The sequence below is a fragment of the Brassica napus genome, chromosome A6 (genome assembly GCF_020379485.1).
Source record: "Brassica napus cultivar Da-Ae chromosome A6, Da-Ae, whole genome shotgun sequence".
Lineage (NCBI taxonomy): Eukaryota > Viridiplantae > Streptophyta > Magnoliopsida > Brassicales > Brassicaceae > Brassica > Brassica napus.
In genome coordinates, this window is record NC_063439.1 from 23,279,993 (window position 1) to 23,305,756 (window position 25,764).

Here is a 25,764-nt window from a genome sequence, read left to right on the forward strand (position 1 = left end):
CTTCGGAGAGGCCTGATAGCGTGCACAGATCCCTACACTTAGGCATAGGTCAGGGCGACTTGCAGTGAGGTAAAGAAGACTACCGATCATTGCTCTGTACAGATTTTCATCAACTTTCCTGCCGTCCTCGTCACGTGAGAGCTTGGTGGTCGTGCTCATAGGTGTCCTTGCATTCTTGCAGGTTACCATGCCGAACCGTTTAATCAGATTTTTTGCGTAGGTGCTTTGAGTCACGAAGATTCCATCGTCCATTTGCTTGATTTGTAGACGAAGAAAGTATGTTAACTCACCTACCATGCTCATCTCGAATTTCTTAGTCATGGTTTTCACAAACTCCTTGACAAGGTACTTGGATGTGCTCCCAAATATAATATCATCGACGTATACTTGGATTACCAGAATATGTGAGTCTATTTCCTGGATGAACAATGTCTTGTCAACCCCTCCTCTCTTAAAACCAGTCTCGGTCAGGAATTGAGTTAGTCGCTCATACCATGCCCTAGGAGCTTGCTTCAGGCCATAAAGTGCTTTTTTCAGTTTGTACACATGATTCGGGAAGTGAGGGTCCTCAAATCCTTTAGGCTGTGTTACGTACACTTCTTCCTGGAGTACTCCATTTAGAAAAGCGCTTTTAACATCCATTTGGTACAGCTTGATTCTCAGTTTGCAGGCAATGCCGAACAATAGGTGTATGGCCTCGAGTCGTGCCACAGGGGCAAATGTCTCATCAAAATCAATGCCTTCAATCTGGGAGTAGCCCTGTGCTACTAGCCTTGACTTGTTTCTGACAACATTCCCATTCTCATCAGTTTTGTTCTTGTGCAGCCATTTCGTACCAATCACATTTGCATCTGTTGGCCTTGGTACTAAGTCCCAGACTTGAAGTCTGATGAACTGGTCCATTTCCTCATGCATTGATGCGGTCCAGAATTCATCATCCAATGCTTCTTGAATGTTCCTTGGTTCAATTTGTGAGATAAAACAGTCTGTTCTCACCATCTCTACCAGAAAGCATGCGAGTTTGACCATCCCCTTGAAGTCAATTTGTTTCTTGCGAGTTACTCTATCATCAAGTACTCCTCCAATGACATCCTCTGGAGAGTGATTTTTATGAACCGTAACTGAGGAAGGTAGGATCTGATCGTCAATCTCAGGGGTTTCGTCAGGTGTTGTTACAGTAATGGGATTACTGTCACTTGCTGCATCAGGTGTGACACACACATTTCTTTGAGCTGCATCAGTCTGATAAAATCCCATTCGATCATCAAACACCATGTTGACTTTGTCATCTATCAGCTTAGTCCTTGAATTGTACACCCGAAAGGCTGAGCTGTTTGTAGAGTACCCAAGAAACATTCCCACGTCACTCTTGGCATCGAACTTGCCTAGGTTGTCTTTGTCATTCAAGATGTAACACAAGCAACCAAAGACATGACAGAAGCTCAGGTTAGGAGTCTTTCCTTTGAAGATTTCATACGGTGTTGTCTTCGTCTTTGGTTTCACGTACACCCTATTGATGATGTAGCACGCAGTGTTAACAGCTTCAGCCCAGAATCCAGATGGAACGTTGTTTCCGGCGAGCATGGCTCTTGCCATTTCTTGAAGGGTTCGATTTTTTCGTTCTACAATCCCATTTTGTTGAGGAGTCCTTGGTGCTGCATACTGGTGTTGAATGCCTTGACTCTGGCAGAATGTGTCAAAGTCCTTGTTCTGAAACTCACCTCCATGATCACTTCGAATTTGTACTATGCCACCTTTCTCTTGTTTGAGTTGTAGCGCCAGAATTCGAAAGCTCTCAATTGCATCTGTCTTGTGTTTCAGGAACCTAACCCAAGTGAACCTGGAAAAGTCATCAACAAGAACAAAGATATATTGCTTTCCAGCAACACTGTTAGGAGTTATCGGACCCATAAGATCCATATGGATGAGTTCACAAACTTGTTTAGAGTTAATCTGAGATACCTGCTTGTGTTGAACCTTGATTTGTTTACCTTTGCAACACGCTCCACATATGCTGTCTGAGGTATCTTCGAGCATTGGCACTCCTCTTACTACCTCTGCGCGTACCAATCTGGATAGGCCATTAGTGTTCATGTGTCCTAGTTTCTTGTGCCAGAGATCACTTTGAGATTCTTTAGCTGACATGCATTGGTTTGAAGGTTTCCACATGTAGCAGTTATTTTCTGATCGAAACCCCACCAAGACTATGGTTCCCTTTTCGTTAACTGCACGACACTCCTTCTTATCAAAGATGACTTGAAGTCCTTCATCGCAAAGTTGGCTCACACTTATGAGATTTGCTTTCAGTCCATCCACAAAGTACACGTTTATGAGTTTAGGTAAGTCTGCTCTGTTAGTGTTTCCAACACCTCGGATTTTTCCATAGCCACCATCACCAAATGTGACCTTTCCTCCTTTGATGTATTCCACTTTATCCAAGCAACTCAGTGTTCCGGTCATGTGTCTCGAGCAACCACTGTCAAAGTACCATGGAACTTCAGTAGTCACGGAGTTGTCAGTGGAGGTGTAAGCGACTCCAGCCACTGTGGATTGTGAGTTGAACGTGCATGAGAGTTCTTCGCTACTGTCATCATCATCGGAGAGTGACATATCACAATCTGAATGTGACATTGATTCTTCTTCAGTTGAGACCCAGTCTTGCATGAACGCTAAGTTGCACATGATGGCTTTGCCTTCCCTTTGAGTACTGACTAGCGCTTCGGCACATTCTTCTACAGAGTTGATTTTGATGGGAACTCTGTTTCCATAGTTTGGATAAAGATCAGTCTTGGCTATCCACACACATCCTACTTTGGTTGGTTCAAGAAAGCATTTGTTCAGTGACCATGTCCGTTGATGTTGACGTCTGCGAAAGTAGCAGTTTGTAGCCATGTGTCCTGGTTTGCAGCAAAACATACATCCATACTGTCGAGGAGTTACCTTTCTCTGAGTTTGATCTCTTCCATCAGCTTTGGATGGTACAGGTACCTGATGATCAGTTGGTGCAGACTGCTGTGAGCTCTTCACAAATTTGATGCCTTTTGTGTGATCATCAGTCTGAGATGTAGTTCCTTGATATCCGAGGCCTCGGTTGATTGCGGGGGACTGCCCTTGATTCAGAATGCGGTCCAGAGTGCTGGAGCCTGTATTGAGCATTCTCAACTTCTTGTAGTTGTCACTGAGTTCTCGTTGCAATAACCGACTCTCCTCCATTTCTTCACTCAGTAAGTGTTGAGTTTGATCGTATCTGATTTCCAGATTCTTCAGATTGTAAGCTTGGTTGGAGACAGTTTTCTCAAGGGCAGACAGGTCGTTCTTCTTCTCTTCGACTAATTCAGTCGAGGTCTGACTGATTTTTGTTTCAGGTTGTTCCAGCTCCAGAATGTTTACTTGAGCCTTTAACATAGCTCTATCCTTAATCAGTTGTAAATTCTCTAAACTCAGTTCAGTGAATTTGTCAAATAGAACTCGATATTCTGTTTTGATGTCTGTAGATACCTCGTCCACATCTTGTTCAGTATCTGACTCCGAATCTGAGCTTGAGATGGTTTATGGTTTGTCGTCTTTGCTGACTAATGCTACAAAGTTTAGGAGCAATTCATCGTTATCCTCATCACTTTCTGACTCAGTGTCGCTGAAACAGATAAGAGACTTGTCCTTTTTGAGGTTGTTGGGGCATTCACTTCTGGTGTGACCATATCCTTTGCACTCAATACATTTTAACTCCTTTCTCTTTGTCAGAGGACATTCATTGCGATAGTGACCATACCCTTCACATTCATGGCATTGTAGGTCCTTTCTGCGATCTCCTCGACCTGAATCATTCCTTGAATTCTGGTTAGAGGTTCGTTCACTGTCTCTGTTCTGAAATCTGTTGTTTGACCTACTCTGTCCTTTTTCAACTCTCTTAATCACCTTGTTGAAATTCTTAGCCATGAGGACCATGTTGTCCTCAATTCGCTTGACTCGATCGACTTCCTGTGTGTCAGCCGAAAATGCAATCCCCTTCTGACTTTTAGGACTTTCTTACACTCGCTCGAGATCATGTACCTTCAGAATCCCTGCTAGTTGATCGAACTTCATCTCGTCAGTGTTGACAGCAATCTTCAGGACAGCTTTATAGGCTTCAAATCGAGCTGGAAGACATCTCAGAAGTTTCTTCATAAGTTTCTTTTCATTGTACTTCTTGCCAAGCACAGATGCTTCATTAGATATAAAACTGATCTTTGAAATGAAGCTTCCAATTGATTCATCATCCTCCATGCGTAGGTTTTCAAATTTTGAGGCTAGATGATCAATCCTGGTACATCTAACGCTAGTATTCCCTTCAAAATGATTGATCAGAGTATCCCATGCTTCCTTGGCAGATTCACAACCTTGAATTATCTTGAATTGATCAAGATCTACAGCGGAGAAGATTGTGGTGAGGGCTTTAGAGTTAAATTTTGAAGCAGCTTTATCAGAGTCTGTCCATTTCTCCTTGGGTAAGGGTTCTTTAGACTTATCATCCATGATCATGGTGGGTGCTGACCATCCTTGCTCAACCGCAGTCCAAGCATCTTCGTCAATGCCTCTGATGATGTGTCGCATCCTAGCTTTCCAGTGTCCAAAGTTTCCCTCATCTAGCATGATCGGTTTTTGCAATGCAACCAGTTCTTTCATGGTTTCCATGATGATCGCAGGATCTCAACCTGTGAGTAGACTACTTGAGTCCACAGAGGAGACCCGCTCTGATACCAAATGAAAGATCAAATGGATACCAAAGTATAAGAACTGAACACGTTTCAATCACATAACTTGTTTTATTAAGAATCTCTTAGACAATCTTACAAGACCTGTCTAATCCGACTTATACAACGTCAACACTGACTTGTTACGGACCAATTCTTAATCTATCCAACTACTCAACTGGTGATCGAACTTCACCAATTGTTCTCACGCGAGCCAGTGTAGAACAGCCTCTTACACTTGCTCTTTTCAATCTCTAAAAACCGTGACCTAAATCTCCTATCTAGTCACCGTTATATACTCTGTTACATAATATTCTCATCTCCTAATATTACGCTAACAGCAGATCTTCTCAAGCTTATCACCACAGCAAAGATCTTGTAAGCCGATGTCTCCACGTCATCAACTCATACCTACTTTGAACCGGTATCTCGCATACCGAGCGAGCCATGTATCACATGCTCTGTTTTGCATTGAACCAGCTCCTTTCCTGGAGCTAACAATATAAAGCTATATTAATTCAATGTGGACATGATGATATTTTAAAATCATACATGAATCTGTTACCTTAAGTTTGTTACCATATCAAATGTATATTTACCCAGTGGTAAATGGTAATGAAAATGCTATAATCAAAACCAAAAAAAAAACTGATTCAATCTTGTAAATCAACTAAAATAGTTTTTTTTTTAATTCGTTATTCTATATTTAAAGTTATACTTTTGCCGGCTAAATTTTTTTGAAAGCAGTATTGTTGCAGCTTTCTCTATTTTCACTTCTCTTTTCATCATGTAGATATGTTCCCATCGTTTATTCCTTATATTTTAAAAGCACAACATGCAAATGTATATCTAATGTGTTTTGTTCTAAATGGTTCCTTTGCAAATGTTCCTACTAATGATGCCCACACGTATAATTTGGCACATACATCGTTTAATGTTTCAATCACATAACTTACATGAAACCACATACACATAATATATGCTAAAAGATAGTTTTCATAAATCAGATTATGATGTTCATCACCCACCAAATGGAATTGAAGTTTCGAAGAAAAAGATGATCAAAGTTATACGTGGCCACGTGGCACGTGCTAGAGACTCAGATGTGATCAATATGAATATTTAGATTCAAATGAATTTGTTTCGCTTTAAACTAAGCTATGCATGTAGTTCTCGACATGGTAAGCAAGACGAGAATTGTACCTAGTGAGAGTTAAGGTTAGCCGTACAAAGTGCATAATTAACTTGCCAAGATGGTTTCATTTCAAAGTTGGTAAAGTACTTAAAGGGGATAATTTCATCGGTTCATAAGACGGGAAAGTCTTTTCTACATATCCTAAAATCCGAACGTCACAATGGTGCATGATATATCTAACAAGATTAATCGTCTGTCAAAACATCAATATTATTTCTAAAGTTTACGTGTTTGATATTTAACCATATATATAGAGTTGAAGACTCTTTCAAGATTTTTCTTACTTCCAATTTACGGATGATCTTTATCTTTTGACAACAAAATTTTAAAATTTACTGCTTTCTTAACCATTAATTGTGGCTGTAAATATAAAACCATTCTCCTGCCAAGTGCCAAGTTTGGAGAATGCTCGAATAATGCCGTTCGTCCTGTGTAAGGGATATCTGAGTTCTGAAAGTGACTTTTATCTTATATTATTTAGAGAATTTTTCCTACAAATGATACTTTAACAGGATAGTTTGCAAATGCGATTCTTCAGAATAAATAAAGAGGTTGGAAGCTTCGCAAAAGAATACGCGTTTAGCTTTCATAATTTAAAATTAGAATATATTATTAAGATTTAAGATTAGTGTCGTTTGTAACAATCATTATTAGAGACTTCTGGGAAAAGAAAATTCTCAATATCAATCAATTAAATAAAAGTGATTAATAAGGACTCCATATTTTTTGGTTGTGTGTACGTGTTGATTATTAGACCATATATCTTGGTTGGACTTGGCCCGAATTAGTGCAAAGTTGCGATGCACATTTTTGTTTATAGATACATTATATATTTAATAACATGTGCAAGGAAGAGAATGAAATGTGATAGAAAGAAATTTTCTTGAATTACCATTCACCTAGTGTAGTCATCTTCTTACTTATGTCACTTATGGTGTTTTTCTTTTTTTGGTAATATTTCATGGTTATCTTATAAAGTAACATTAATATTTTTTGTTAAATTGTTAACCACTACTGATGTGATAATTGCGGTTACGTATATTAGTTAACATCTTATCTCCGACAATACCGGTTGCAGCTACCCAAAAGCCAAAACTCTGCCATCATAATCTATTGTTGGTTACTGAATCTTTTTTACCTTTATCTCAAAGATGTATACTGCAATGATGATTTAATATTTTGTAATGTGGTTAGTTTCAGAAAAATATTACTTAAACGTTATTATTGTCCTAAAAGTCTTTTACCAAAAGAAAATAGAGAAAAAGACCAAAATAGCACTAAATCAAGTTTTTGTTCCCAAACTAGCACTCAAGGCCAAAAATCACAAAAATAGCACTCAAGGGGTGGGGTTTAGGATTTAGAGTTTAGGGTTTAGGGTTTAGAGTTTAGGTTTTAGGGTTTAGAGTTGAGAAGTGAGGTTTTGGGGATAAGATTTCAAATTTTGAAAAATAAAAAAATTTAAATTTTTCAAAGGATAAAAAGCTATTTTGGTCATTTTAGTTTTTGAGTGCTATTTTTGTGATATAAACTTAGAAAAGTGTTATTTTGGAGATTTGCCCAAGAAAATATTGTCCTAAAATATTTTAGTATTTTACCAAAAAAATATTGTCCTAAAATATTTAAATGCACATCTGCATAAATGTGGGCTACACAAAAAAAAAATGTGGACGAATTAAGATTTTTATGAGGATGGAAAATAGTAGAAGTACAAAACGTAAGTAAAACATAAAAAAAAAAACTCGTGAAAATGATATACTCATTATATTAGATAGGAATTCTAACTTTATCTTAAATTTGATACCACTTTTTAATTTAGTTTTAAATGATAATCCTTTTCACGTAGCATTAAATTTATTATGAAAAAGACAAAATTAATGGGTTTAAATCATTCATAAATGTTATAGAATTATTTATAGAAGTTTATAAATTTAATCCACTCTTAAATACTAAATCTTAAAAAAATGATCATTAAACTTTAAATCCAAATGTTATGATATTTTTGATTAAATGTGTTTTTGGAATATGAAATTTAATTTAGTATATTTCAAACAGTTTCTCTTATATTATTGGTAACTTAGTTAAAACTGGAAAAAATAAATTAAAACTATAAGAGCAACATTATCAATGGCAACTCTTAGCAAACATCTTAGAATTTTTAATTATTATTTTTAGTCTAAGAAGTTTTCTAAGATACTTAAGTAAAATACAACATTATCAATGGAACTTTTCGAAGGTTCTTAGGTATAAAAGATGCAAAGGCTCCAGTTTGGTATCTGTCAAAAGTTTCCAAACACCCAATTTCAAAATATTTACCAACACGTTAAGGATCAATGGGGAGGCTTACAAGTAGATAATGGTGGCAAAAATCACAAGAACAGCTAGCCGTTGTCTTGATCCATCTTGGTTGAACAAATAGATAACAGCAGCAAGCTTGAGTATTAGCAATATGTCAAGCTGAAACGCAATCTCAAATCTCCGTACCACCACTTGCCTTTGACCTGCATGTTGTTGCTGCTGCTACTGAACTTGACCACCTTGCGCTTGGTTCTCTCCCCCAGCCTCAGTCTCTTTGCTTGGTCTAGTCCTAAACCATCAACCCAAAAGAAGATAAAAACCATCAACCCAAAAAAAGATTCATCATCAAGCCTACAGCTTTCTACCACAAAGTCATCTCAAAAGCAACTCCACCAGTGATTTGAACCTAAATACGATTCCTCCATTACACTACTCAAGAGTAAGTAAGGAAGGGGAAGTACAATACAAAGCCTACACCTTTCTAGCACTAAGTCATCTCAAAAGCAATATCACCGGTGATTTGAGCCTAAAGGGATCAACTTTACACAGTTTTTCCTAGCTAGAACAATTCAACCAACAAATACGATTCTTCTCCATTACACTAGTCAAAGAGTATCTAATGGAAAGTACACTTACATGGGAACATGGTAAGTGAGAGGAATGAGATAGTTTAAAGGAAGACCAGCCACATGTACAAGAACCGCATAAACACCAGCTCCACGGTTCGTCTGTTCATCGTACTGCCCAGGATTCGACCCGGGAACAAGACCCGGATACGAACCCGGATACTTTGGAGAAACACCATGATCCGGATCCTGATCAAAATTGAATCATTGAGTCAATTCAAGATCAAACCCTTGAATGATCTGAGAGAAAGGTGGAAGCTTTACTGTTCATTCATCACTTATCCAAATAAAATACACGAACCTGGGGCTTGATCTCAGCATCTTCGGGTTTCTTGTCAGAGGAAGGTTGCTGTGACGTTGAAGAAGACGCCTTCTGCGGATCTTCTCGCGTCTCCCTCAGCATCGTGCTCTTCGTCTCCGCCACGAGCTTCGCCGGATTCTGCTCACCCAATCGCCTGCTGCCACATAGCACTTAAGGACCAAGCCTAAAACTTCTTAATTAAGATCCGTTTGTATTCTTTTTAAGTGTTTTTGATTTAATTTTCGACCAGAAAACACTAAGATATGGGCCTAAGAAGTGTCGATAATGTTGCTCTAAGGGTTAAATCGTATAAAATACAAGTTATTCAACTTATTCAACATGCGAGGCACACGCAGGGAAGTCAAGTGTGAACCTTTAATTTAAAGCTCTAGTGCCGAAGTAAGTGCTACTTAAGTACACTAATAAATCTGAAGGACATTTTTCAATCCATACCACGATCCTCTAACTAATGTTCAATTTACGGCATTCTTAACATTTGTTCATTAGGATAACGCGTTGGGTGATTGAAAAAAAGAGAGACCGAGTCAAACTTAGATATTTTACTACTATTTTACATAGTTTTTTTTTTGTGTGCAAAACTCTTTACGTAGTTTGTTATTCAAAAAATGTTGTCTGATTTCGATTATGATCAAGATCTTCGGTGACGAAATCTAAAGATCAACATCATAAAACTACATTTTCTAGTCTCCCTGATTGGAGTTGCCATCATTTAATTTTGTTAGATGGTTAACATATATACTTGTTATAATTAAGGTTTATTATGTTATTGTTTCTTTTTTTTCCTAGAGTGTTTTCTTCTCACGAACTAGAGTACTGTTATCTATCTACCGAGCACGTCCTAGTAAATATATGGCTAGAAACAAAAATAAAAGGATGTGGCCTACTTTTTCAAAGGGAATCAAACCCTTAAGGCTAAACCTTTGTGACATACAAAATACCCAAACTGCTAATGCTATTAAGAACTTTCTGTTAAATTTTTTTAACACCGTTAAATAAGATGTTCTCTGGCGGCCGGAAGCACAAGATTCTTCAAGTTCCATCAAGGACTGGTTCTGTCTATTTAACTAACACAAAAATTACATTGAAATTTATCGGGTGTTTATCTCAACATTAGCTGGTAATATGTAGTAGATTGTCTATATCTTCATATATAGTATTCAGAGTATTTTTTTTAATAATTCTTTTATATATCATAATCATTTTTGTTTCTGACTCATTTCGAAATGAATTTTACTTTTGAATCCAAAACATTCTCCACTTGAATAGCCTTGGAATCTGATATCATACTTTTATTAGCTTCCAATTTCTAAAAATTATTTTAATGTTAGATGCAACTCAAAACAAGCATAAACAAAATAAATATTTCAGTGTCCCAAATACATTGTTTTTAGGTATCTTCTTATTTCCAATGTATATTCTAGGTTTCTAACAACGATAACATGTGAAATAAGCGTTTTAGAAGATTCTATATGTATGTGCTATCTAAAAATTAGCTACCAAAAGCATGAGAACAAAACATAAATCTAAAACAAGGAGCATCATATAACCTGTTTGGGAACGAATTATTTAGCAGCATATATAGTTTAATGTTGACGAATTTGTAACTCCAAGTATAAATTACTTGCTAAGTCTATCAAACTATAATCATGTGGTATCTGATCTCTAATCTACAAAGATCCTGATGATGAACACTCCCTAGCAACGCGGTTCAATAAGATCATCAACATTTCTTGATTTATGGTTTAATGCACTCTTAAAAACACGGGTTGATCAACTAAAATGGGAAAAATATTTTTGCTTATGTATTTTGTATAGAAGTTGAAAAAACAATAATATTAACGTGTGTACTTGAATAATTGGGATCATATTATGAAATTCTTGTTTTATAATAATATTATTGGAAACAAAATTCTTATATTGCGGCCGCTTATGCCTTCTTTCCACATGTTGCAAATAGTTTAAAGAAGCAAGCTTTTCTTTAAAAGATATTATTATTTTTTATTCATCTATAAAAACCAATCAACTTCTGCATCTTTCCCTGTGGATACACCCCTTCTCTCTCTACACATAACTCCAACAAAAAGTGTTTCTCTCTCAGTTAAGACAAACAGAGAAAAGGTACAAAGTCTCGATCTCTTCTCTGAATTTCTCTTTGTGGGTCTCTCTGTTTCAATATGGAAGGCAAAAGAAGCTTAGAGATCAACAAGAACATGGGGGACTTCGAGAACAACGTGGATGACGAAATGGACCTAAGGAGAGGTCCATGGACGGTTGAGGAAGATTTCAAGCTCAGCAATTACATTTCCACTCTTGGAGAAGGCCGATGGAACTCTCTAGCTCGTTGCGCCGGTATGATACACTACCATCTACTATTACACGTATAAACATTCAGATTAACATATTCATCCGCGTGTATGAATGTGTTCCTAATTAAAAATTAATAAAAAGCTAAACTATCACAAGTTGCATAAGCTTATTAAATTTATTGTTACGTTTTGTTATTTTCTTGTTATATCTCGATCTCCATGTGTGTTTTTGAACCAATTCGCTACTCCATTTTTGTGCTGATAAATAAATCAATTGCTTCGAAATTTCAAGTAAATGAGGTTTACGTTGGAGACTTGGAGTTCCAAAAAAAGAAAGAAAGAGGTTTACGTTGTGTGCACAAATGAAAAGTGCCTAATGAGTAATGGGGAATCAGTTATAAGTATTTTCGAATCTCAGTATGGATTCAATAATTTAACCAAACTCTAGGTTTTTGGATAAATTAACTATATTCGCGTATTAAAAAAAAAAACTAATGCTAATAAATGATTAACATCTATAGGGGAAGAGCACTAACGCAATGACAGAAAGTTTGCTGGAGAAAATACCCTTTTTACAATTTGCATCATAGCAACGGTCCATATTATTCGAAAACTTACAAAATATGATCATTATGATGAGTTTCTTGCGTATGAAAAATGATGAATATGCCTAAGCAATAGTATCTTCCGATTTTAAACAGGTCTCAAAAGAACCGGAAAAAGCTGTAGATTACGGTGGTTGAACTATCTCCGGCCAGACGTCCGCCGTGGAAACATAACCCTTGAAGAACAACTCTTAATTCTTGAACTTCACTCCCGTTGGGGCAATAGGTACTTTTCTAATGTAAAACAAGTCCTAGATCAATTGTATTTACAAGAATTCGGTCACAAAGATTGATTATCATATATATAGTAAGACCACGTCGCGTCTTTTGTCATCAATTCATTTTATTTTCTGCTTACAAGGATTGGAAGATTGGTTTTTTCTACCAAACAAGAATTTCCTCACAATTTTAGTCACTAATACAATATTTTTTCTTGTGATTTCAGATGGTCTACGATTGCACAATATTTACCAGGAAGAACAGATAACGAGATTAAAAACTACTGGAGAACACGTGTGCAAAAGCATGCAAAACAGCTTAGATGCGACGTGAATAGTCAACAGTTTAAAGACACCATGAGGTATCTTTGGATGCCTCGTCTCGTAGAGCGGATCCAAGCCGCCTCCGCTTCATCCACTACTGGTTCTGCTGCCAAGTCTTGCGTCACCACAACCACAGATCAGTTCTTGATCACGTCATACGACGGAGGAGCCAACAACAACAATACCAACATAGACCATTTGGGTTTAACGAGCAACCCTAATGGTTACGTCACGTCGGGAACTTCCAGCGTTACAGTGTCTCCGGCGTCTGGTTTGACGGAGTATAACATAGGCAGTGAAGTGGGACAGATTGAAACTAGTTTTGATCCGGTTCAGAGTTTGGTGGGTCCACAAATCATGTTGCCATCGCAAAACTACCTGGATGATAAAAGTGGATTTTTAAACGGAGGTTTAGGGGCGATGCAGGAGCAGAGTTATCCTAATTTGTTTGAAAATATTATTGGAATGATACCTTCTTATTCGGACAGTTTCTGGAACATTGGAAGTGATGAAGACTTTTGGCTCTTACAGCAACAACAACAGCAGCTCCTCAACAATGGAAGCTTCTGAATAGACAAAATAATTATCTATAAAGAAAAAGAATAGTGAAGTGGATTAACTAGTGTGTGAAAGGAATTGGTATTAAAGGAAAAAACTTATATTTGAAAAAGGAGGGTTTCCTATATATTTTTGGAGTGATTTTGATTGGTTCGTGTTTCTTTGGGATTTTGATACTTCATTATAATTATGCTGATAATTAAAAAAAAAATGGAATCAAAGTACTAACTAAGTCTCCTTTTATCTTTTGTGCATTTACTTGAAAGGTTTTCTGAAACTATAAAGTATTTGCGGATTTCCTTCATGGAAGCATGACAAAGCTCATTTCATTATATATGTTTTCCCAAGGAATCAAACCATGCATAATTGGTTCCACCATGTTTCATACAACTTAACTAACTCAGTATATGTCACAGAGGCAAACAAAAATTATGGAGTATATTATAATGACTTTGGCATGATACATGAGAAAAATGGATAACCCAAATATCTAATTGATGATGCTTTTAGGAAGCAGGTCTTGATGTCCATGGGACCTGTATATGGGAAAAGGGGGCCTAGATGTGTGAAAGGCTTAGGGTTCAAAAGTAGACAATCCAAATTTTGCTTTTTGTTTTTATCATCGTATCTCCATGTGGCAATGTCTTAGTGGTGAAAGTCTTAGTTTTAAGGTGCCATCATGGGGACTATTATTATCCTTGGGAGAATGTAATAATTATTAACTTAGTTATTCATTACAATATTTGGTTAGTGATGAAAATTCCACCATTAACGCGTGCAAACGATTATTAATGAGTACCTTGGTGAATAGTTGGAGTGTTCAGTCCGCTGAACCAATTAAAATTGAACCGAACCAAAATAGAGAAAGTGCTTTGGATTTGATAAAACCGAATGGATATTATTTTTAGAAACTGCAGTATATAGATATGGTTTGGTATATAAACCGATCAAACCGAATAAACCTGATCAACTAAAATATAGTAGTATAATTATATGTAAATTATATATACATAATTTATTTTATTGATATGATATTCATACTTAAAATGTTGATTTTAGTTATTTAATATTTTGTTTTAACTTAAAAGTTATTTTTTTCATTTTTATCAAATTAAATAAAACATAATTTTTATTTTTTTGTTGACAAATATGTGTGCTAATATTTAGTTATTTTAAAATTTTATAGATTACTATATTTTTATTTTTGTTCCATAAAAACTATTACTATTCACTTAATATGTTTACTAATTATTTTAAATAGTAAAACTAAGAATAGTTTATTTAAAAACCAAAACATTTTCATGTTATATTAAAACCGATATATAGTAAAAAAATTCATAAAATATTATAAAACATAGATATATTAATGGTTTTTGGTATAAAACTGAATAAATAAAAAACAACGATATACAAAACCAAACAAAACTAAATTAAATATGGTTTAAATATGGTAGCTATTTTTTATAAACTAAAATACCGAAAAACCAAAAAAATCGAACTGATATTTGGATCGAAGAGCCCCAGTAAATAGTGAGTTTTCCTCCTTTTTTTATTCTGAATTTTTAATGGAACACCATTATTGTACGGATGATCCCACCACTATCCAGAAAATACCTTCCTCACACTGTAACACGTCATCCAGCCGATGTCGTCTTCCTATCTGAAACTCTCTTATAAAGTATAGACTGTATAGTATATCTAAAAATATACTATTAGCTACCCAATAGTTAATAAAACATTATATTGCCGTTTGTATAATCATATGGTTATTCTTGACTAAATGATATAATAACCCGTCGAGAAGTTAGGAGACATAGTTTGATTTTGTCTAATGCGATTCCAATCGTAGTTAATTTTGTAGATGTTTAGGATGAAAAATATAAGGGTACCCAAAATATGAAAAGTAATATAAATTTCAATTTAGGGTATTTCACTTATATAAAATTCATACAGTAAATTTTTTGTTGAATTACAACAAATTTATATGTTTTAGTTGTTATATAACCGAGAAATGGAAAATCTCCTCCCCCTCCCTCCCCGAAAAGAAAAACAGAACAGATAAAACCCAATTAAATTATATAAATTTGACCTGAAATGGTACATATGGTTATTTTGGTGTTTTATTCAACGGATGGTTTCGCTAGACCTTCCTTCCACACTTTTTGTATCTCGGACTGTTTTTCACTTTTTCTTTACATTTTTAGCTCATCTCGACACTACTCATGCATATTACGCTAGCCAAGCTATTTAATTCAGATTGTTTCCATGTATGCAGTAAAACTGTTAATCGCTTATGTAATTGCGATCACACTATCTGAATTTGAACCAAAAACTCCACAAACAACCCAAATACATATGTGAAATGAAAAGGATTAACAAATTTAATATCGAACTAATGTTACAATTGTGATTTTTTTGCATTAGAACGTGTTTATAAGAAACTCCTAGATCTCTTAATTAAAACAATACAAAGTAAAAGAGATTAGTGGAGAAGTTTAGGAAGCTCAAGAGGGACAAATAAAGGAGAGAAAATACGAACCCTATGAGTTTACTACAAAATCTTCATCGATTTAGCAGAGACATCAACTAATGTAGAAACTGGACATAACAGAGAAACCAAGAAGATGGAAAAATAAGAAGACAGAAAAGGGTAGAGAAAAGGTCTTACAAGGTCAAGAAAAAACAGTAGAAGTATACTTAATAAGAAAAAAAGAAGAAGCTCAGGATAAGATAGAGTCGTTGATTTCATCATGAAGAAGAACAAGTTACAATCACCTTCTTCTTCTTCTTGAAATAGCCTTTTTGTCCTATAAAAATTATGCCACTACATAAGTCAATGATAGATTGATAGACATAACTAACTAACTAACTAATCGTGTGTGTGTGTGTGTGTGTATACCTTGATCATGACATTTTGATGCTTCTTCAATCCGTGAAAAGCTTTCAAATACACCCATAACTTGAGTGAGAAAGATAGAGAGTGTTTTGCATGAATTATACATTTTATAAAGAGACATGGTCAATTACACACACGGACGTAGCTATATATATATATATATAGAGAGAGAGATGCATGTATAAATAAATATATATGTATAATGTAAAATTTCGTGTTTGTCTTTAAGGAAAAAAAGATTATATTCAGTTACAAAAAAAAAAAAAGATTATATTATTGTATGTTTTCACACATTTGTTTGACAAAAAGATTTGAAAAGAAAAACTTACGCCTATAAATTATAATCATATCCAGTTATATCATGTATCGTGTTTTAACACTCATTTACTAGTCTTTTCTTCTTAAAATCATCTTCTGACCCATTTAACAACTAAGGTTTTGAAAGAATGTTAAATTAATTCAAACAAAAAATCTGTTTTACACTTTGTGTTACATTGGGATTGAAATTTTTCTTAAAATAAAAAAAAACAACTAAGGTTTTGGCTTAATATATCTGAAGTGCATTGCTAGAAATATTTGTCTCAAATCATCATTCATGCTCATTTGAATAAGCGTCAGAGGTTATGGCAAATAAAACACTTGATACCACCAAAATGTCGGACACATGGTCAACATTGATGAGAGAGCGAAATCTTCGGAAAATGTCGGACAAGATCTAAAAGTATTTTGGACCTGTGCAAAAACATCATATCATCTGGCATGAATCTTCTTGTAGAGAGTCCTCTTGCAGACAAAGAGAAGTCACGCGTGCGCCATGAGATTATTAATTAAGATTATCGTAATGTTTTTGTCATAGATGTCAATTAAAATGTATTTCATATACTCGTGATAAAGGCATGTGAAAATATGATCAATCAGTTAAAATAACATATGCATGGAAAATGGCAAAAGGGAGACAAAAAAAAATGAAGAAGTAAAGAAGCAACTTAAGTTGCCTGAGGAAGATAGGGAAACTGATGTGACCAAAGACACAAATCATTGAGACAAAGTTACCGAGTTACGACAAAATCCTACTCCTCAACGACACTTTCCCCTCCCTTTAATAATTTATCGCCATTATATGCATGCATCTATACTATACAAGTATACATGATTGTGATTTTATATGTTTATTCCATGTATGTAAATGTATATACGTAGACGATTATACATTTTGTATATACAGTATACGTAAGGGCTACATATAATATTTTATTATAAAGTTGGCCCAAGAAGAAGCAAGACGGCAAAAATAATTCATGGGTGGAAGAATCCTAAGTTATAACTCCGTATCTCTGCTAATCCTATTTAGTTGTCGCTTACTAAAATTTTACTTATCTAACTGCACTACTAGTTTGGAATTTACAACTATATAGAACTAACATTAGGAGTAGGACCAGTAACGGCCCTCGGCAGAAGCCATGGAAACATAAGTTTTCGGCCCTGAAGAAAACATACACTACAAGAAAACATCGGGATACTGAGGGAAAAAATCGTCGGTATGTCGTCGGAATAACGCTATTCCGAAGACATACCGACGAAACAAGTCCTCGGAAACATCTCCTCGGAATTTCATACTTCCTCGGAATTCCGTCGGAAAATTCCGACGGAATTCCGAGGAAACAAAATTCCGAGGAAACTCCGAGGACACGAAGTTCGTCGGAAGGTTCCTCGGAAAATACCGAGGGAATTCCGATGGTCCAATCCTCGGAAGTTTCGACGAAATATTCCTCGGAATGATTATCGGAAAATACCGAGGAACAAATGTTCCTCGGACTTTTCCGAGGAACTTTCTTCCCTCGGAAAATTCCGAGGAAGTGGAGTTTCTCGGAAAATTCCGAGGAACTTTTTCCCTCGGAAAATTCCGAGGAACTTAAAGTTCGTCGGAATTTGCCGAGGGGAGAAAGTTCCTCGGAATCTTCCGAGGAACTCCATTCCCTCGGAATTTTGAAAATTTTTTTTTTTTTTTAAATTTATTTTTTTTTAAAATTAATTTTATTTTTAAAAATTAAAATTTTTAAAATTTAAAATTAAAATTGAATAAAACATAAAATAAAAAATAGTAGATAATATTCAAATTTAAATAAAACATTCAGAGTTTTGGAAAAAAAAAAAACTACGGGTCTTGAATGTTCGGGAACGTCTCGTTCGGGTACATCCTCTTCATCATCTCCATCATCTGCTCGTTCAGCCTCTTCTGGGTCTCATAGCCCGCCTGTTGAGCTGCCATCTGGGTCTCCAACGCAGATATCCGATCATCCTTGTCCTTCAGCTGAGCCGTAAGAACTTCTGGATCAACATACGCATGTGGTGCAGAAGAAGGAGCAGCCGACCGGGAGCGACGACCCAAACCGACCAAACGTCCCTTTTTCTTTGGCGGGCTTGGCAGAATCAGCGGGGAAAGAAGACCCTGTTGAGCTTGACTCTAGTCCGACTTTGTGAAATGACTTGAGAGGTGTAGAATAAGTGGGAGCTCCGGCGCAAGTGAAATACCACTACTTTTTGTTATAAAACATGTGTGGATTGCCATTAACCAAGACAAGAAGAGAAGAAGGCCCAACGGCCATGATCAGGCCCGACCGCGGCCGTGTCCAAGAGGAGAGAGAGAGAGCCGACTTCAGGAGAGAGAGAGGCGGCCACAAGCTTAGAGAGAAAAGGAAACTCTTTCATTTTCCTAGTAGATGTAATCTTTCCTTTTATGTATTTAGTAGATTTCCTATTTCATGTAGGATTAGGATAAGTACTCTTTCCATTTATCTCTATCTTGTAATTCTTATATAAGGAACCCCCATTGATGATTAATAATACACACACGAAATATTCAGTCTCAAACCCTTCTTTTACAACACGTTATCAGCACGATAGTCTCCAGACCCTGAGACAAAACCATAAACAAAATCCGTCACTCATAAACCCTAAATCAGGCGGAACTTCAAATCAATCGATCTCTCCAACCCCGACGAACCAGACGACGAGCCACATATCAAATCGAAGCTCTTGCCGAGACGAAGCCATCAGCGCAAACCGTTCGTCGATCCGATCTCCGACGCGCCCACACTCGCAGAAACAATACACGGCGCCGACTTAAGTTCTTGGAACCCTAATCCGAGCCAACAAGATTTTCTATCCAAATTCAAATCTTGTGAAAGATAAGTTTATCATAACACAGTTATTTGATAATACATTGTTTAGATTATGATGTTCATGTAATCTAATACCCCTTGTTTTGTTTCATGAGCTGAGAGGAATTGGTGCAAAGATCTAATCCCGACGACCCCAATTCGTCCTAACTCGCGTTCCAGCTCGTCAGCATTCGATCAGCTCCAGCCATAAGGCGTTCCTGATCCTAGACGACTTCAGCTTCCTGTTCAGAACAGAGCCATCTCACGTTCACATTACAGGCAGCTCGAGTTCCCAATCAACCAGCTCGCAAAGGAAGCAACTCGCGACCCGATAGGAGGCAGCGTCCGTCCAGCTCGCGTCCGAGGTTTATCAGCCCATCTTGGAGGTCCGGTTTCTACAATCTGCAAGACAAAGGTAATCCTAATTCTGAGAACATGAATCGAACCTGGTTGTTTTGTAAAGATTGAAACCCTAAAAGATAATCTCTAAACTAAAAGCCATAGGATAATAGATCAATACCCTATGAGTAAATCGAAGCTCTAAAAGTTCGATCTAAACCTAAGAAAGAGATTGATCCATTGATCAATTAAAATCAGAGCCTTAAAGGTTTTTGAATCTCAAATCAAATCCCCTTGATCAAAGATCAAAGTATTCGAAATCCCATAAAACCCTAACTAGAAAATCGGTTTTAATTTTGATTTGAAACTCGAGTGTTTTTGATTGATCACATAGAGCTGTGATTAGGATTGTTTTAAAACTTGGATCTGAATCTTGTTTAAACTGAAAATCCTAATTTCGAAATTAAAGATCCTAAGGCCTTGAAACCTTAAAACTTTAAAAGTTTTATTGAATGAGAGTTAGGTTGCTAGATTTCTTGATACTAAAATCTAGTTGAATATCAACCTTAAAATTAGTAAATCTAATAGATATGAAACTATGCAATAGGATTGAAAACATTTAGATTAATAATCCCCTATTGTATATAGCCATTGTACACACTTGCGGCCTTGTCCCCTTGACTGGTTGAAAGTCGTGTGGCTTAGTGTACATCTAAGAGGCCGTGTGGCCTAGCATCCGGATGGTTATAGAAACCGGATTGCATAATGATCCAATCCTTAGGATTGATGTATCACATAAATACCGTGAAGCTTAAGGCATCACAATATATGACCGTATGGTCTAGAGAGACATCATATCTGAATGATCATGTGACCTTGTTTGCATATCTCATGAACCGATCTTTAAGATCGCTGTATCACTAATATGGTCGTGTGATCTAAAGCATCACATTACAAAGCCGTGTGGCTTAATACATATCTAAGTGGCTGTATAGCCTAGCATCCGGATAGTCACATGACCCGGACTGCATCATGATCCGATCCTTAAGATCGTTGTATCACATAAGTTTCCGGCCCTGAAGAAACGGCCCTCGGCAGAAGCCGTGTGGTCTTGTCGCTTACTAAAATTTTACTTATCTAACTGCACTACTAGTTTGGAATTTACAACTATATAGAACTAACATTAGGAGTAGGACCAGTAACGGCCCTCGGCAGAAGCCATGGAAACATAAGTTTCCGGCCCTGAAGAAAACATATAAATTTTCGGCCATTTTTAAAATATTTCTAGTAGGTCAGATGGTTAAAACTTGTCGTGGTAATGCTAAAGATACCAAGTTTCAATCCTCTTAGAAACATTTCAAACCATCAAGTCCTCAATTTTTTTGTGCTTCCAACCCAATTATTTTTGGGCTATCTCAGGACCGGATCTGACTAGGACATAGTTACGTTAAATTAACAAGTTAAGTGGAGACCATCTAGATATTTAACAGAACATATTGGTTAGTGTAACCTTTTAAAATTGGTTGAAACTGAAATTACTATTTTTGTGCCCGTATGACTGTGGTCAAGTGGTAGATGAAACTTGAAAATGTGCTAGAATATTTTTTTCTGGGGTTTGAGTTTCCCTTGAAACAAAGTCATGTGGGAAGTCTAAGTTTGGGTTTCGATGCAGACAGTTTACTTGGTAATTTGGTAACAAACGATTCAGTTATCCTTTATCATTAGTTGGAAGGTATTCTAAATTTGGATTAGATAATGTGATAGTAAATCTATTTTGTAGCACTAAGTGTGTTTCTTTCGGAACCGGCTAGCTCAACTGATATACATATTAAAAAAAATTGTTAATGGTATAGTAAAAAATTAATGTTTATAAGTACACAATAAATTATTTCCTTTATATATAAACATTATGACCTAATTGGAGATATTACAAAAGGTTTAGTGCACCGAAAGGAAATTTTGGAATTTCATAATAAACCTACAACAATGATAAGTGATAGGGGTAAAGCATTTTATCCGATACCCGAACCCGATCCAAAAAACCCAAACCGAAATCCGCGAATTAGAAGAGATTGTATATCCAAACCCGAAAGGATAATATCCGAACTCGAATAGATATCAAAAGATAACCGAACATATGTATTACTAACTTTATATTTTTAGTTTATATCTTTCATTTTATTTAAAATATTTATATTGATACTACACATACTTTAAGTGCATATAATACATATAATTACGGAGGAAATGATTTATTACTCACTTAAAATGCATATCAAGTTTTTTGTTTCAAGAATTAACAAAAGTTACATTCGAAACTTAAAAACAATAACAAAATTAGTATCTTTTTAGTTTTCAAATGTTATTGTAATGCCCCGACCCGCCCACGGCTAATGGGCCATCCACGCCCGCTCTCTCGGCCCGTAGGCCCATCCCGTCTGACGGTCGGTCAATTAATTTTCAAAGGCTCGAAATCACTGTTTACTGACCCTGCAATCACCACCCGACCTTTTCCCATGCTTTGGCCTCACTCACATGCTATCGCGAATCACTTCCCGATAGGTCACTCATCCTTACATTATTCCAGCTCAAGCACGCTTAACTCTGGAGTTCTTTCAGGATGTGCTCCGAAAAAGGTAAGTTAACTTTGGTGACATAGGTAGTCAAATCAATTCTCTTAAGTCTTTCCATATATCACAACTCGGGATGTTACAGTTATGTCCAAATATATTAATCATTTAATCTATTAAAAAAAATCAGTTTGAAAGTTATATTTTTAAACACAATAAACTTGAAAAATGAAATTTTAATTTTTTTTCAAAATCTAAATATTCGAACCCGATCCTAAATAATCGAATCCGGACTAAAAATATCCGGATCCGATCTGAAGTACAGAAATACCCGAACCGGTTCTACACCTCTATACCGAAAATCCGAAATACCCAATTCGAACTCGTACGGAAGTGATGGCCTGATGGGATCTTTCTTCTATTTCTTATTGAAAGTGTAGGTTTGGCCTTATTACCAAAAGAAAATTAATCATATCTTCGTTTAATACATTAGTGTTTCAAGAACCACAGTTGTATATAAAAGTTCCAATCCATCTTTGTTGATAACATTCATGGGCCTTGGGCCTAAATTAGTCAAAGCGGGAAGATGCTCTGTTCTTCTTCCCCATCATACTTTTGTTGTTCAACTCTCGGCGATTCAATTTCTTTTTATCCATTTTCGCCAATATGAAAATTTGAATCCGATTCTGTCTACATTCCTGTTATACTGATTCCATCGATGGGTGGGTAACTTATGTGAGATAACAAACTAAGTCCCACATTGGAGAATTAGACAATGAGTGTCTAATATATAAAGAGATGTCCAACTCTAATAGTACGAGGCCTTTTGGGATGGAAACCAAAATTAAATCTATGCGGACTTGCCAATTAGGCCTAAAGTGGACAATATCGTACTAATCAGAGAATATAGAGTTGGACATGGGCTTAATACAATCCCAACAATTGGTATCAAAGCGGTTGACGAGAAATCTGCAAGAAAGATCGAAATACCCTTTGAATGATGACTGAGTGATGAATGGGTATCCTATGAGTTAGGAATGAGAGGTGTGTAGCAGATATCGAGTCAGAAGATCCTGGAGATCAGTTGTGGGACACGAGATGAATGTGATCCTTAGTTTGAGGGGGAGAATGTGAGATAACAAACTAAGTCCCACATTGGAGAATTAGACAATGAGTGTATAATATATAAAGAGATGTCCAACTCTAATAGTACGAGGCCTTTTGGGATGGAAACCAAAAGTAAATCCATGCGGACTTGCCAATTAGACCCAAAGTGGACAATATCGTACTAATCAGAGAATATAGAGTTGAACATGGGCTTAATACAATCCCAACAACCTAAACACAGAATCTCTACGATCCCGTTTCGAGCTTAGAGCTTATCTGCTGCGGTGAGACCAGGAATTTAAGCTTCTTTTTTACCACTGTGGATTGCTCTTATCTGTGGTATCACTTAGAGTTTATCTCCTAATGGGTAACCGGAAAGGTGCTCTCTTTCCCGATGACTAGATAATTTCTGAGACGCCATAATCAGGGGCGGATGCAGGATCATATTTAGATAAGGGCACATCATTTTGTTTCATTATATAATAATTATAGGGTTAGGGTGCATTTGTTAAACTATAAGCAATTACTGAAGAAAATTCAAAATTAGATGGGGGCACATGCCCCTGTACTTCATCACCTCCATCCGCCACTGGCCATAATATCATGAAATTAGGTTCTATATGTAAATGTTTATATTGCATTTTCTACAAGTTTTCTTTTGTAAATACATATGAATAAAAATTAAAGATACATATATACATTTACTTTCTTTTCTACTAGTACAAATAGATTTTGGGATCGTTGAATTTTTGTTGATCCTGTTGTTTAGGCTTCTCCATAACATCATGTTTACCTTGAACGTCTTCAAAAACAGACAAAGGCAACGACTTAGACAACAAACCGACCTGTGTCTTGAAGGTAATCAAACCAGAGGGGCGGTTTACGTGAATCTCACCGAGCGAGATCCAGACCACGAACTCCTTGGCCTTAACCCCAGTGAGTTTCTTGATCGTGTTCGGCTGGAAATAAGCAGTGACTTCATCTTCGAAACACACCATGACGTTATCGAATCTAAACGAGTCTTGATGTCTCTTTTTATCGTCTTTCTTCTTCTTCTTGTGCTTTAGCCACACGAAACCCGTGTCCTTCACGTATCCGCATTCTTCTATCTCCTGGTTACTTAGGAGCTGGTTTGGTAAACCGATCTCGGACAAAAGGGAGCCGAATATCTCTCTGCATGCCTTGTCTCCGTGGTACACCTCTGCCTTGATTCTCATGGCTTCTGCCACCATAACGACGATATTATTGGATAAGAGTTAAGTATGTGTTTTGAGGAGATGAGGTTTTCGAAGTTGTCTTTTGGTACTTTTAATGTGTTTAAGATGTTGTGCAAGTTTGGGAATATGCGTTCTAAGAGGATCTCTCTCGTGTCTTTTACCTTGCAATTTGAAACTCTTCTTTTTGTCTTTTTATTTATTTATATACATTACCTAAAGGATATCCTTTTCTTGTTCTAATATTTTTTTTTTTTGTTAGCTTATGGTTTTGTAGTTTTCTCTCATATTGCACGTAAGCCAGCTACAATACTAAATAGATAACAAGATGGTGACCTTCACCAATCACACATAACTAATTTGAGTTAATAATAACCATACACTGCTTAGAGATCTAAACAACTAATGTTCACTAGTTTCTTATTCATGTAGCAAGGTCTATATATAGTGATAAACTTTTTTTGTAAACTGATAAGGTTTAAATCCGGATCTATTAAAGACACAAACCTAATTCTCAGGTGGTTTATATAGTGATAAACTTGGAGAGTTGGGGGGAGTCGAAGTGATGTTAAAAATCAATTTATATAATTAGAAGTATATCAATACATTTTATACCAATATTTAATTTATTATTATGCATTAGAATATTATAAGAATAAGTTTAAACTTTATAAAAGTACAAACGAGTTTCCCACTAGGCACTAGTCAATACTCAAAACCTATGGCATTTGGGCCCAAGTTAACAGCTTTAAGTAGCTTACAAAGTGTGAACGAACTATAACCATCTGGGCTACGCCCTAAACGGACGGTTACGCATAACAACAACTCTTTAGCAATTGTAAAATATAGAAAAACATAATTCCAGCATCTTTAGATGTAATCTTCAAGGTTTATAAACTGTTTTTTTCTTTTAATATATAACTTGATTTTATACGGTAATAAAAAGACACTCAAATAACAGAGTTTTTAGCTCTGGTGGTAAAAGACTCACCGCTGTGAGTTCCGCCATTCGTGTTCGAGTTCCAACCACTAAAAAATTCACATGCGGAACCCCAACATCGGAGACCGAAAATCGTTCACAGTGACCCACATAATAACCAACTTGTTGGTCTTTGGTCACTTTAATTTCTAGTCTGGACCATTTCGGTGGGACATGACATTCGGTTATAAAAAAAACATCCAAATACACTTAGATTACAAAAATTGAGAATTATTTTTACTCTTCTTTACCACTCTCTTTAACATGGAGTAATTTCATTTTTATACAAAACGGGAACGGTATATAAATTCGTAATTAA

General features: G+C 36.2%; 1 protein-coding gene, 1 long non-coding RNA gene and 2 pseudogenes across 2 annotated transcripts; 1 reads left to right on the forward strand and 3 right to left on the reverse strand.

Annotated features, from left to right (window-relative positions):
• Nucleotides 1-8,076: 8,076 nt before the first annotated feature.
• On the reverse strand, nt 8,077-9,439 carry LOC125575922 (annotated as a pseudogene).
• A 370-nt stretch (nt 9,440-9,809) lies between these two features.
• On the forward strand, nt 9,810-13,461 carry LOC106348797 (annotated as a pseudogene).
• Nucleotides 13,462-15,533: 2,072 nt separating this feature from the next.
• LOC111198926 lies at nt 15,534-16,288 on the reverse strand. Its single transcript, XR_002653059.2, has 2 exons — nt 16,079-16,288; nt 15,534-15,986 (listed from the first exon to the last, which is right to left on the reverse strand). It is a non-coding gene; the product is annotated as an uncharacterized LOC111198926 (long non-coding RNA).
• Nucleotides 16,289-23,801: 7,513 nt separating this feature from the next.
• LOC111198927 lies at nt 23,802-24,640 on the reverse strand. Its single transcript, XM_022688271.2, has one exon. It carries the CDS (start codon nt 24,482-24,484, stop codon nt 23,969-23,971), a length of 516 nt encoding a protein of 171 aa, XP_022543992.2. The 5' UTR covers nt 24,485-24,640; the 3' UTR covers nt 23,802-23,968.
• Nucleotides 24,641-25,764: the final 1,124 nt, after the last annotated feature.

Bases quoted from the DNA above. Each gene is read 5' to 3' on its own strand.
- LOC111198927 (XM_022688271.2), bottom strand. From the start codon at position 24,484: ATGGTGGCAGAAGCCATGAGAATCAAGGCAGAGGTGTACCACGGAGAC.